This window comes from Prionailurus viverrinus, chromosome D3 (genome assembly GCF_022837055.1).
Source record: "Prionailurus viverrinus isolate Anna chromosome D3, UM_Priviv_1.0, whole genome shotgun sequence".
Taxonomy (NCBI): domain Eukaryota; kingdom Metazoa; phylum Chordata; class Mammalia; order Carnivora; family Felidae; genus Prionailurus; species Prionailurus viverrinus.
In genome coordinates, this window is record NC_062572.1 from 30,255,319 (window position 1) to 30,269,342 (window position 14,024).

The 14,024-nt window shown below is 54.7% G+C and overlaps 2 protein-coding genes across 3 annotated transcripts; one reads left to right on the forward strand and one right to left on the reverse strand.

Annotated features, from left to right (window-relative positions):
• Positions 1-937: 937 nt before the first annotated feature.
• Positions 938-8,426, forward strand: LOC125148765 (mitotic-spindle organizing protein 2B). 2 transcript variants are annotated; one of them, XM_047827001.1, is made up of 4 exons: positions 938-1,163; positions 1,378-1,526; positions 2,445-2,624; positions 8,166-8,426. In XM_047827001.1, the coding sequence occupies exons 1-4, from the start codon at positions 1,000-1,002 to the stop codon at positions 8,321-8,323; spliced, it is 651 nt and encodes a 216-aa protein (XP_047682957.1). In that variant the 5' UTR covers positions 938-999; the 3' UTR covers positions 8,324-8,426. The 2 variants fall into 2 exon arrangements, with proteins under 2 accessions (XP_047682957.1, XP_047682956.1); XM_047827000.1 differs by lacking the exon at positions 2,445-2,624 and having other exon boundaries at positions 946-1,163.
• A 1,147-nt stretch (positions 8,427-9,573) lies between these two features.
• LOC125148587 (tubulin alpha-3 chain-like) lies at positions 9,574-14,024 on the reverse strand. The gene is made up of 4 exons (XM_047826567.1): positions 13,801-14,024; positions 12,770-12,918; positions 11,776-12,456; positions 9,574-9,971 (listed from the first exon to the last, which is right to left on the reverse strand). Exons 1-4 carry the CDS (start codon positions 13,919-13,921, stop codon positions 9,675-9,677), a joined length of 1,248 nt encoding a protein of 415 aa, XP_047682523.1. The 5' UTR covers positions 13,922-14,024; the 3' UTR covers positions 9,574-9,674.

Consider the following 14,024-nt stretch of genomic DNA (forward strand, 5'->3'; position numbering starts at 1 on the left):
AAGGCCGGCGGGGTTTATGGGTTACACCTCCGGATGCGCGTGAGCAGCGGGGGCAGCTGTGTCCCTTAGCCCAGAGTTCCGTGTGCCCTGGAAGGAGCGCGCGTGCGCCTGCTAAAGAGAAGCCGTTTATTGAGGTCCTGGAAGCGCGCCCTCTAATGGGGAACTGGAGCGGAAAAATCATACACTGTGCATTGATTGACTGACCTTCTTACGATAGACGTAAGCGTATTGAGCGCCTTCAATATGCCAGGCACTGCCCTGGGTGCTGCTGCCCAAGCGAGAACAACCAATGCGGACCGACCCTGATGGCCCAGAAACGGGTTTCTGAGGTCCGCCACGGCATCCCCTACGCCTAACACGTCTCCCTGTTGTGGGATCATTGAGTGCGACCCTCAAAAAAGAATTCTTGAGATGATCCGTGCAACTTAGTAAATTCATTTAGGTAGCACGATACAGGACTTGTGGGCCGAAAGAGCTGCATTTTTGCTGTATGAAGCTAGTGGTTATATGCTTAGTGTTCAAGGCGGAGAGGACGTGCAGGGAGTATAGATCATAAATGTCTTCTTGCAATTTCTACTCCTAAAACTACTGTCACAAGATTTCTCTGGTGCTTATCATTCAGTTCGGTATTAACTATCGATGAGACATACAGGCAGTCATGAGACCCTTTAAGAATGTAGCAACCAGTACTTATTTGATCCTTATCAAAACTATGCAGGCTATCAGCTTTCTGGGCTAAAGATGCACATTTTTCTGCTTTTATCCCTCATCATCCCGCAGGTAAATTTCTGCGGATCGAATGGCGGAGAGGAGACAAACCGGTTTGCGCCCTCTGCTGTAGGGCTGCGGGGCAGGCCAGGCGGTAGCGCTTCAGGGAGCGAAGCGACCGGCGGAGCCAGTAGAAGGCGCTGTGGGAGCTGCCGGAGGGGCTCGGCGGAGGCGGGGTCAGAGGAGGGAGCGCGGCGGGGCGGGGCGCTCGTCTTCCCGCTAGCCGGGTACATGGCGGCCCCGGGCGCGGGCCCCGGGCCGGGAGCACCCCCGGGGCTGGAGGCGGCCCTGCAGAAGCTCGCGCTGCGGCGGAAGAAGGTGCTGACCGCCGAGGAGATGGAACTTTACGAGCTGGCGCAGGCAGCGGGTGGCGCCATAGACCCCGACGTGTTCAAGTGAGCGCGCGCGGGTGGGAGTGCGCGCTCATCCTACCCCCCCAGACACCCCTGCTCCCCCGCCCGGGCCTCTGATCTGGAGGAGCTCCCCACCCCCACCCCGCCCTTTTCGGACCCCTTTGAGCGCCCAGAGTAGAGTTGGGGTCTTGAGGGAAGTGGCCTTCCTGGGCCTGGGCGAGGAAGGCTCACTGCCCACCGCGTGTGTTCTCTCCAGGATCCTGGTGGACCTGCTGAAGCTGAACGTGGCGCCCCTCGCTGTCTTCCAGATGCTCAAGTCCATGTGTGCTGGGCAGAGGCTGGCGAGCGAGCCCCAGGACCCTGTGGCCGTGTCTCTGCCCACATCGAGCGTCCCGGAGACCCGAGGTCAGAGCTGGGCCCGGTGCTCCCTGCCCCTGTGACTCAGGAGGCGGGTGGCAGGGGAGGCACGTGGGCGGTGCCAGACACAAGGTGGGCTTGGTCCTGAGTGGCCTGGCCTTACTGTGCGTCTTCTCCCAGGACCCACAGGGACTGTCCAAGGGCTCGCCTTTTGGTTTCCAGTCCCCAGTTTCGTTTCTTTGCTACCCTTTGCTACATATGCAAGTCCAGATCAGGTGGTCGCAAAGTGGGTGTCCAGGGTGGCCAGCAGGCTAAGCCTCATATGGGATTCTGCCTCCTTCCTTGGGTAGAAATGCTTTCATTCCACAAACGCGGGAACAAGGTGGCTTTGGTTCCTGTTCTCACGGTGTGTACAGCCTCCAGGAAAGTGTTCAGGGAGCGGGGCAGGCAGAGGTCTTACTGCCGCCCCTTAGCCTATACCCCAGCTGGGCCCAGGTGCTGCCCAGGAGTCTAGCCAGCTGAGCGTTCTTCCTCGGATTGCAGGACGGGTCATCATGGCAGCCCCTGGCTGCCCTAGACACGCAGGGTGCAGAGGCCTGAGTGGGCACCGCACTGGGCTCAAGTTTGAGGGGCCTCCTCACTCTCGAGAGTCATGACTGGGGGCTAAGCAGGTGCCCATGACAAAGGTGTCACAGTGGAGCTCCAGCTGCATCCTCCTGGTGTGTCGCATCTGCTCCCAGTTTCAGAAACAACCTGAATGCTTGGCCAGGAGGATTCGGGCACTCACAGACATCCTGAGAAGGGGCCGATGTTCAGGTGGGGGGCAGGCTGGGTCCCTGTGGGAGGGAGTGCCAGGGCCCTGGGTACCCACGCCCCCTTTCCTGAGAGGCCCTGGGCACTGGAGCGCAGGCTTCCTTACTGATCCACGCTCTGTCTGCTCTCTTTGTGTCTCTCTCTGACCTCCAGAGGCCTCCTTTCTCTCTGCCAAGAGCTGTAGTCCCCCTGCAAGGCCCTCCTTTTCCTCGGCCCCGCGGCCTGCGGCCTCTCCGGTTCTGCTCCACGGCCCAGCTGCCACGCACTCGCCTCTCTCTCCAGGGCCCCCCGGTTCCCTCCGGTTCTCTTGCTGCCTGTTCTCTCCTTTTGCAGGTTGCGTTTACTGGTTTATCTCTGGGGGTTGGTGCTCTTTCTTGTTTCTGTGGAAACTGCTGTGGCCCCTATTCAAGAGTCAGAGCAACTTGGAGATGAACTGCCAGGGCAGGACCCTATGGGCCATCCCTGTTACACAGCTTAGGGATTGGGGACACAATTTCAGATCTTGGTTTATTAGAGACCACTTGCAGTACTTCTGGAATGGGACCAACGCCCCCTGCCCCCAGAGGCCAATTCTGCCAGGTGTGACTTGTGCTCTGTAGAGGTGCCCTCACCCCGAGAGGAGGGCAACAGGCCGAGGGGCAGGAGAGCCTTTACTTTGCTGTAGAGAGGGAAGCCTTAGGTGTGAGAAACACCTTGGTTGCTTAGATGCTGTCACCTGACAGGTAGCCTAGAGGGTAAGATGTGATTGTCCTTTCCTGCCTGTTTCCTGAGCTGAGGGTACCTTCCAGGCATTGCCCGGTGTGGTGAGGCTGGAGGCCCAGAGCCAGGGGCGTGTGAGGGCCTGAGATCCCACAGATGCCCTGGCTGTGCTCTCCATATCCTTTCCCACATCACCTACCTCGCTGTTCTAGGTGCCACCCGAAACTCGGCATGGGGAAGGGCCAAGGGGCAGGTCAGGGTAGAGCCAGTCGACTACAAGGCTGAGTTGAGGAATCAGTGGGCAGAGGGAGGGAGAAACTGGGAACGGAGCCCTCCTCTTTCAAGGGGGTGTTGCTGCTTGCTCACCCAGTGACTGGGTGCCAGGCTGGCTCTCAGCGCTGAGGGCTCAGGGGGGCTGTGAGATGGACAGGTCCCCCTTCCAGTTTGGGAGATGGCTAGATACACCAATGGTGACAGAGACAGGAGGAAGCCAGTGTAGCCAGCCTTGCTGGAGCAGCAAGGGTTAAGCAGGCTCAGCGTCCTGTTGCCCTGCAGCCCTTTGAGGTAGGAGTAGTGGGGAGCGCTCCAGCCTGAGATGCGGGCCCAGGTCACTGGTGGGAGCGGGCCTGAGCTTGGAGGGGAGAGGTGGGAAAGGGAGGGCGGAGAGCCCAGAGGTGGAGTGGGTTTGCTTTGGTGCTCAGAGCACTGACACAGAGGGGCTCGGAGAGAGGTGGGGAAGAAGCCCCAAGCATAGGGACAGGAGCGGCATGGAGTGCTGGGCCCCACAGGGTTTTCTCAAGTGCTTATGCCTTGGGTGTGCTGGGTTGGGCAGCCAATGGCCAGGATATGAGGACATAGAGGTCCTGGGGAGGTGCCCAGTGAGGGTAGAGGGCAGCCTGGAGAGGGGGTGGGTGGGGAGGCAGTGGAGGGGAGTGGGGCACATGAGGGGCCATGCCAGGAGTGTGCTGTGGCCAAGAGGCAGAGGCCATCGGAGACCAAGAGCTCTGAGGCCACATGTTGCAGAATCTGTCTGTCCACACAGACCTTGGGCAGAATCTGAGGTAGAAAAAAATGAGGAGAGTTGTCAGAGTGATCAGTTGGGGGACTGTGGTAGCCTAGGATCATGATGGGGGTTTGGGGCTGTTAGGGCTCGCTGGCCTTAGGTTTCCCACAGAATTGGGGTGGCAGCTGCTGCAGACCAGGGGCTGGAGGCCCGCCCAGGAGTTTGATCTGGTAAGCTGCAGCATGCTCAGCATCCAGGTGGCCTGTGGGGACTGTCACTGACAAGCTCATCCATTCCTGGCTTTACTAGGCAGAACATGGGGAAACAGAAGACCCTAAGAGCACAAAGAGGGTAAATGCTTGTCATGATGAGGGTGTGGTCACCAAGGAAAAATAAAATTCGGTCGAGTGTTCTCTGCTGAGGCTTAGGGAAACTGTATGCTTTAAAAAGATGTTCCTCTGGAATGTGTAAGATGAAGTTTGGTGTGCAGAAGCTGTGAGCCCTACACAGAGCTGCGCTGTCCAGTACAGGAGCCACGGGCCCCCCAGGGCTTGCGGCTGAGACTCACTGCAAGTTTAAGTACACACCAGACACCCAGATGCCAGAGAACTGGAACAAAAAGAATACCTCACAAGTAATTTTCATATCGATTACATGCTGAAATGGTAATATTGCACATTTTAGGTTAATTAAAATACATGATTTATATTAATTTCCTGTTTCTTTTTACTTTTTTTTTTTTTTAACATTTATTTATTTTTGAGAGAGAGAGAGACAGAGCTCCACTGGGGGAGGGGCAGAGAGAGAGGGGGACACAGAATCCGAAGCAGGCTCCAGGCTCTGAGCTGTCAGCGCAGAGCCCAACACATGGCTCCACCCCCCAAACCATGAGATCATGACCTGAGCCGAAGTCGGACACCTAACTGACTGAGCCCACCTAGCCCCTCCCCCACTTTTTACTTTTTAATGTTGCTACTGGAAAATGAGTTACATGTGGTTCACATCATATTTCTGTTGGGACAGTGCTGCTCCAGAACAATTGAACTTTGCCTGAAACGCTGAGTCAGGGCTGTATGTACTGCATGTGTGCAGGAGAGGGTCACTTCTCCTAAGCAGCACAGGCCCAGTTAAGGGCTAAAAGTGCATGTGTGCATGTCCATGGTGCACATCAGTCTTTGTCATTATGTCTGTATGTGTTCTGGAAGCACTGACTGATTAAGCCACTCGTGTGTGCTCAGCCAGAGAGGGCAGCAGGACTGGCTGGTGCGTGTAGACCTTCCGGTGGGCTCTCGAGTAGCGGTGATAGGTGGTCCTGGCTGCACGCTCACCCTGGCCACCAGACCTTGCCAGCCAGCCTTGAGGATATCAGGGCACTTGCTATGCTGCCTCACCCCCTTGTTCTTTTCCTTCCTCACACACACATCCAGTGTCCGCTTACGGCCAATCACTAATATTTGACCTCAGGGGCCCCACCGGCCCATTTGAGCACGAGGGAGTGCTCCCACCATGAAGGAGAAAGGCCACTCCCGGGGAACATGGGCAAGATGGGAGCAGCTTCTCACATTCTGGGCTTTTTGTCAACCCTTGATCCCCCCCGCACCTCTGCCAACAGAGCTTGCAGGGGATGGGGAGTTGGGATCACATGGGCCACACCAGAGTTAAATGGTTCAGTGGGTCCCGCTGGGGCGGGCCAGCTCCCCAGCCGCAGGGGGTGTGTTTAGGGTTGCCTTTGGGGTTTTGCTTCATCTGGGGTTGGGGGGGGTTCGGTCAGGTATTAGGGGTAGGAGGAGCACCAACTTTTTAACACCGTGAGCCAGGCTGTTTTTAACCTTCAGTGCTCATTGTCTTTGACACCCGTGAGGGCTCCTCAGGCATCGGGCCTGGGGGCATGTCACTGCCACCCACCCTAGCCTATAGTCACCTCTGGCTCAGTCCTGCCCTCCAATCCATGGGACCCTAACTACCCCATTGCAGGGAGCTGGGGCAGGTAAGACCGGTTCCAGAAAGTCCCCTGCTGTGTCCAGGACAGAGCAGGTCTGTCCACTGACAGGCCCTCACACCATTCTCCTCAGACCAGAATGCCTCCCCAGCTCTGCATGAGGCCTAAGTGGGTCTCTCCACTAACTGAGAGCACGTGATTCCTGAAGGTTCCAAGAATTGCAGAGCTCGATAAACGGTTAGATGGTTCTCTTAATGGCTCAAATTTACATTGGTGTCTTATTTCCAGGGTTTGTCAGCCTCATCAAGGTTAAAAATGAACATTATTTGCTATTTTCTCCTTTCCTCTCATCCTGGACTTTCCAGAAGGGCCCTGGTCATTATACTGAGGGGGAGAGGAAATCCAGATATATGACAGGGTGAAGAAAAGCTGCATTCAGACCCGGGCCCACGTCTGAGACCCACACTGCCATTTTGGGGGTGGCCTATGCTTGAGCTATATTTTCAGGTCCTTCAGGAGCCCTGGGCCTAGTCTGTAGGATGCCTAAGCACGCAGGGGTAGGCCAGGTGCTACAGATGAGTTATGCCAGTCTGGCCAGGCCTGGAGAGGGACATGGCCTCATAGCTGACCAGCAGGTCGGGAGCTGTAGGGTGGCGGGGCTCGTGCCCTCACAGGAGACAGGATCCTTGCCCACTGACCAGTCAGTGGGAACCAGAATATCAGAATGTGTAACAGGAAGAAGGAAATGTGTGGTGACGGTTCTCTACTTTTGTTTTTTTCCATGAACCACTGGCAGGCTGAGTTGGCCCAGCTTCACCCCACCACATGCCCTTGGCCCTCTGTAACGTGTTATTACATCTCCATTGAATCAAACCTGTGCAAGCCCAGGGAGGCAGGGCAGGGGAAAATCTGAGCTGTGGCATTCCAAGCAGTGGCACCATGGTAACCCTTTCCACCCCACTAGGCAGCAAAGACCCCCTGTTGTTCCCTGGGGAGGAGCTGTTCAGAAATGCTCTTAGGAAGGGCTGTCCTATCTCTGCAGGAGTCCTGGGGAGAAAGTAGTGTCAGAGAGGATGGAAAGGGAGTCTGATGTCTTGAAGAAGCCAGGAACTGCAGTGTCACAAATGTAGGTGCCTCTCCTTGTTCCAGGTGACAAATGGTGAACCAGGAGTGACTCAACATGCCCCCAAGAAATTCATGGTGTCTGTTCTCCAAAAACCCACATGTCCCCATTGCAGGCTGTTTATTTGACTACGAACTGACATTAAGGTTGAGGGTCAAACATGGGACGCATCCCCTGGTCAGAGTCTGCAGGATGGACCCTGCCAGGCTGGAGCAGAGAGGAGCCCTGGGTGGGGAAGGCCCAGTGGGGAGGGACTGTGACCCAGGGGGTGAGCCTGCTTCCTGGGCACATTTTGTGCCTCCTGGTGTCCTCTCGGTCTTGTGAATGCTGTCAACATCCTGAAGCCAGGGAAGCCATTCCTTTAGAATAAAGTTTGGCCCAAGTGTGATTACAGATCTTCCTGTCTTCACAGAAAGAGGGGAAGGTAAGTAAATTACAAGTCAAGGGATATCTGCACCAGTGGTCTCCATCTGAATGTGACTACCTGTGGTCAGGGCAAGCTTCCTCTGAGCAGTCAAGCCTCAGCATGAAGCCAGTCACAGGATCCCGGAGCTGAACTTGAGAGCAAGAGGCTTGACCAGCGAAAGTTTGCAAAATACTTTGAGGTAGTCAGGGAAACGCCTGAGGGAAAGATTCCAAGGTCCAAATCCAAAAGCCTGACTTCCATTCTTGATGGATGTGCTTCCAGCAGTTCAGCTGTGGGTGATCTGGAGCAGGGAGCGCCAGGGGAGGCTTCGAAGTGGTGGCCCTGGTGGCGAGCCCTCCTGTGCTGCTGGTGGTCGGGCGATTCCTTACACTCTCCAGGGCGGGAGTCAACCGGCTGAGCTCACCTTTCCCTAAATGGGCCTTGCGGACTTTCCCCATTGTTCCTCGTGCTGCTTCTGTCCTAGGACCTATGCTCGAGGGCCTCTTGCACTCTGTGGAGGACTTCTCTCGGATGTGCCCTCTCCAGGTGGTCCTCAGCCTCAGGGCTCAGAGCTGAGAGGATCCCTGGCTGAAAGGTCGCACAGAGATGTACCAGACGTAATGTGCAAGGAACACAAATGTAGTAGGTGTGCCGACTGTGGAGTTTGCCCTGGTTCCTAACAATTGTGTTCTGCGTCCGCTCAGGGAGAAACAAAGGCAGCACGGCTCTGGGTGGAGGCCCAGCACTGGCAGAGCGTGGCGGCCGGGAAGGATCCAGCCAAAGAATGCCCCGACAACCCAGTGCTACCAGGCTGCCGAAGGGGGGCGGGCCGGGGAAGAGCCCCACTCGGAGCAGCACCTGAGACGGGCAGACTTCTCACGCCACCCAGCCGTGGGCTCCACCAGCCTCCTAGCAGAGGTTACGTGTGGTTTCCTCCGGTTGGTAATAAAGCTTTGTGAAAAACCGAGGGTCCATCCAAGCTGTTTTCTATCACCTTTTGAATACATTAAGGCTCAAAGATTGAGAATCAGTTTTGCATTGTGGGCCTAGATGTACTGCAGCTGAACGTAACAACCAACTGACCTAAACCAGTGGTTTCACCCTACTATACCTAATTTTCAGGTCATAGAGAAAAATATCTGTATGGTTGGCCCATGAACAAATGGGGGTCAGGGGCACCAGCCCCTGCATAGTTGAAAATCCAAGCGTAACTTTTGACTCCCCAGAACTTAACTACCAACAGCCCACTGTTAGTAGGAAGCCTTACTGATAATATACAGTCAATTAACACATCTTTTACGTATGTATTATAGACTATATACATATACTATATATATCATATACTATTACATACTGTATTATACTCTAGGAAACTAGAGAAAAGAAAGTCGTAAGAGAAATACATTTACAGTACCATGCTGTAAAAAACCCACATAGAAGTGACCTGCACAGTTCAAACTCTTGTTACTAAAACTTTTATAAATGCACGTCGACACGTTTCGCTAAAGAGAAAGGTGCGGTGCTTTTGCCGAGACCATTCCCAGGGTAGAGCTGCAAGGGTCTGAGGGTGGAGTGGAAATGCTGTCTTACAGGTTACGTGCACAGTAAAGCCAAAGATGAGCCGTAATCTAGAGCTCACCCTGTGACTGTGAATGCCATGGAGAATCCAATAAAACTCCAACACCCCCCCCCCGCCCCTGCCCAATGTCCTCACCCTACAACATTTGACCCACAGCATTAAGGACTTTATGGACAGCCCCCTTCCATGGACCTCAGGTGTTCAACCTCCAGTTCCAAACTTACACATTAGTCACCATGTGCCATCAACAGAGAAACCTGAAAAATTGCAAATTCAATTGAAAGCCTAACTCAGTTTTGCTAGAATCTAGGCAATCTTTGTGCTTTGGAACCTCAGTTTGGAAAGAACTGTTTTCCCCAGGCCATGCAGATCATGTCAAGTATGCACTGGCTCCCTACAGATGTAGGTAGTGCTGTACAAAACTCACAGTGCAGCCCAGGACAGCTTTCCACACGGCCTGACAGGCCTTGGGGTCCTACCCATCTGTGCAGTCACATGAGTGTATCCCAAATGAGCATCACAATAGACCGAAGTTTCATACAGAAACTTTAATTGGAAACAACTGAAAACCACCTGTGCTGCAGGGTGGCAAGAGAGAGAGGGAGACAGGAATGCCTGCCAGCCATGTCCCCATTCAGTATTCTTCCCCTTCTTCAGCCTCTGCTTCCACGGAATCCACACCCACCTCTTCATAATCTTTCTCCAGAGCTGCCAGGTCCTCCCGGGCCTCGGAGAACTCCCCTTCCTCCATGCCTTCCCCCACGTACCAGTGCACAAAGGCTCGCTTTGCATACATGAGGTCAAACTTATGGTCTAGGCGGGCCCAGGCCTCGGCAATGGCGGTAGTGTTGCTCAGCATGCACACGGCCCGCTGCACCCTGGCCAGGTCCCCTCCGGGGACGACGGTGGGGGGTTGGTAGTTGATGCCCACCTGTCAGAGAAGGGGAAGAAAACAGTCTGTGCAACTTCTGTCAAACCCAGAAATGGTAGCTGCTTTCATGGAAACAAAAGACATGCAGGTGCCTTCTTTGTGCCAGGCAAGGTGTCAGGTGAGCAGGGTGCCGGTTTCCAGACCAGGAAAACTGGGGAAAAGGAGCCCTGGCTCCCGGCTCAGTCCCAAGTTGCCTGAAGGGCTGTGTCCCAGCAACTGAGACACGTGACAGGTGCTCAGGTAACAGGGCTGCTGCTTCTAAAAGGGGACGCTGCTTTGTATTGCTCATGTTATTTTCCCCATAGGCTTCTACAAGATGGGGATTCATTTCTGTAGCTGAAACCTTTTCCACTCGATTCAGAGTACTATGGTTGTATCACCAGGGGAGATCATACCCCCGGTCTCCTACCAAATGAGCCAGCCTGTGCATAACAGGGCGACAGGCACACCCTCAGGTCCTAGGACTGTTGCTACTACTGCAACAGGAGGTGGCCTATGTGTGTGCTAAGTAGGAGAAAGGGGGTGATATTCGAGGGCTGGGTCCAAAAGGGGAGGCATTCTAAGTTTCCAAACCAGGAGACACCACGACCAGAGGTTTGGGCAGGAATACACAGGGTCAGTTAGAGCTGGGGTCGGCAAACTTTGTCTATAAGGAGCAAGACAGGGACGCCTGGGTGGCTCAGTTGGTTAAGGTGTGCAACTTCAGCTCAGGTCGCGATCTCACGGCCTGTGAGTTCGAGCCCCGTGTCGGGCTCTGTGCTGACAGCTCGGAACCTGGAGCCTGTTTCAGATTCTGTGTCTCCCTCTCTCTCTGACCCTCCCCCGTTCATGCTCTGTCTCTCTCTGTCTCAAAAATGAACATAAGTGTTAACAAAAAAAAGAGCAAGGCAGCACATATTCTAGGCTGGGTGGGCCACATGGTCTCTGTCACAATTACTTAATTCTCCCTTTGGAGCACAAAAGCAGCCACAACAAGACACCAATGAACAGGTGTGGGTGTGTCCACACAAAACTCTACGTGGCTGGTCTGCCAACTGTGCCGATCCCTGAACCCAGAATAGGAAGGGCTAGTGAAGGACCCGCTGCAGCAAGCCCACCAGAAGCAGTAAGGTCTGAGCCAGCTAGGCGGCATGGAAAGCAAGGCAGAGGGAAGCACGTTTTCCCAGATGGAAAGCATCGACAGCTTAGCGTCCAAGTACTGGACAAAGCTGAAGAGCTACAGCAAGTTTCCTATTCTGTATCAGATGGAAGACTGGCACAAACTGTGTTGGAGGCAGCCTCTGCCCAAACTTGCCAATCTTACTAACAGAGAAATGAGTATGTTGCCATTTCTTCCAGAAACATCCATGACCATTTTTCGTTAAATCAAATGCTGCGTGGGACATTTAGATTTGGTTTAATTTCCTTATGCCTGAAGAATGACGTGGGATTTAGGAACACTGATGTTTACAGTGATACCCCAATTTCAAATATCCACATCAATTATCAAAATGCCCTTGAAAACTGCTACATTTCTAAGTCCAAACTATTTTTCCCACACTAATTCTTTCACCCGGAAGCGGCAACAAAAATCCTTCCAAAAACTTTCTGTTCTGTTAAAACAGAAAATTCTCACGCAGATACACAATGTGATAACTCAGGAAGGGAGTTCAAATGGCACCACTGAATAAATTATCACTCTGGCTCACTGATTTATGACCAAGGGGCTGGCTGCCATGGAACAGGGCATCCCCTACAAAGGGCATGCTGTGCTTGGTCGGCTGCCTGCTGACCGGTAACACCACTCAACATCACCCAGTCCTACCTTAAATCCAGTTGGGCACCAATCCACAAACTGGATGGTGCGCTTGGTCTTGATGGTGGCGATGGCTGCGTTGACATCTTTCGGGACCACGTCCCCCCTGTACAACATGCAGCAGGCCATATACTTGCCGTGCCGAGGGTCACACTTGACCATCTGGTTAGCCGGCTCAAAACAGGCATTGGTGATCTCGGCCACAGACAGCTGCTCGTGGTACGCCTTCTCAGCTGAGATGACCGGGGCGTAGGTGGCCAGGGGGAAGTGGATGCGGGGGTAGGGGACCAGGTTGGTCTGGAATTCCGTCAAGTCCACGTTCAGGGCCCCATCAAATCGCAGGGAGGCCGTGATGGAGGACACGATCTGCCCGATCAGACGATTAAGGTTGGTGTACGTGGGCCGCTCGATATCCAGGTTGCGCCGACATATGTCGTAGATGGCTTCGTTGTCCACCATGAAGGCACAGTCAGAATGCTCCAGGGTCGTGTGGGTGGTCAGGATGGAGTTGTAGGGCTCCACCACGGCCGTGGACACCTGGGGGGCCGGGTAGATGGCAAACTCCAGCTTGGACTTCTTGCCGTAGTCCACCGACAGCCGCTCCATGAGCAGGGACGCAAACCCAGAGCCGGTGCCGCCCCCGAAACTGTGGAAGATGAGGAAGCCCTGCAGCCCCGTGCACAGATCCGCCTGAGAGAAACCAGAGACCGTGAGTCAGTGCCTGCGGAAGCCACACCGCCGACCTCCGACAAGCCACGCTCGCTTCTTTGCCTCTGCGGGATGATCACACATTCAAATCGTCCACAGCGCACGTGCAGGACGCTCAGGAGCAAAGCAAGGCAGACGTTAGAGATGTACGGACGCACCGAAGCCACACGTGAAGGGAAACGTGGACTCAAGATTCTGGCCTGGGGTTTTGCCAGAGCGACCTCCTGGTCGCAATCCCTGCACACCCTCCCGTCCGGGGCAACGTCCACAGGAAGCCTTCTCGGCACCCCCTTACCAGTTTTCGGATCCGGTCCAGGACCAGGTCAACGATCTCCCTGCCGATGGTATAGTGGCCTCTGGCGTAATTATTGGCTGCGTCCTCCTTCCCGGTGATCAGCTGCTCTGGGTGGAAGAGCTGCCTGTAGGTCCCTGTGCGCACTTCATCTACAAAGAGGACACGTGGGCCGCAGGGCTTCAAGCCTGTTGTCAACTCACCAGGAGGGGTGGGTTTGGGGACCGTCGGGCTCTACCAAGCACGTGCCGTTCCTCGCGGGTCGGCGGCATCAGGGTCTCGTAGAAAACGTCTCTGCGTCATACGCAGACCACAACAGCAATCTATGGCTCAGCAGGTAAAGTCAAGTGGAGGTACAAAGTCCAATCTGACTGGTCCTCAAAGAAGGGAAACCACTCACACCCGCACACAGGTGATTCTGCACGTGCATACGTATGTCCTCCTACCCACAGCTACCTCAAAGAGTGTAACTAAAAAATCGCTTACATACCAGACAGTCACCAGGTCAGCATGACCTTGGCCGGCCAGTCCCATCAGGGCACCCTCTGTGGCCTGCCTCTCACAGGCTTTAGGGTGACATCCTGTCTTCCCCTGGGTGGCCACTGAAAGGTGCTCTCTCCTTGCAGCTCTCCCTGGCAACCACTTCAGCCTTCTAATCCGGAGGAAGCCAACGAATGTTCTCTACTTACCTTTCTGTCAGATGCAGGTCAAGGTTCTCACGCAGCAGCATTTTGGTGTGCGCAGCGTTAAGGAGGGACCAGTGCCTGGGCACCCCGCAGGTGGAGTCTACACAACCACCTGCCTGGGGCTGAGGCGGCCACGAGTGAATCTATTACCAGCCTATGTTTTTCCTGTACGTCAGGTTCTGCTAACTTAGGAGCCTCAGTTTCTCACCTGATGTAGCCACAGGCGTGTACTTGTACACCCCGTCCTTTCTGCAGAAAGGATTCAAAGGAGCACAGAGGGCATGGAGGGGGCTTCAGGGAGGCTCTCCCACTCTCCCGGGAAAGCCGCCCAAGTGCCCGAGTACCTACCGACCACGGTGGGCTCCAGGTCCACAAACACCGCTCTGGGCACATGCTTGCCAGCCCCAGTCTCGCTGAAGAACGTGTTGAACGAGTCATCCCCACCACCGATGGTTTTGTCGCTTGGCATCTGACCATCGGGCTGAATTCCATGTTCAAGGCAGTACAGTTCCCAGCAGGCATTGCCGATCTGGACACCTGCCTGCCCCACGTGGATAGAGATGCACTCGCGC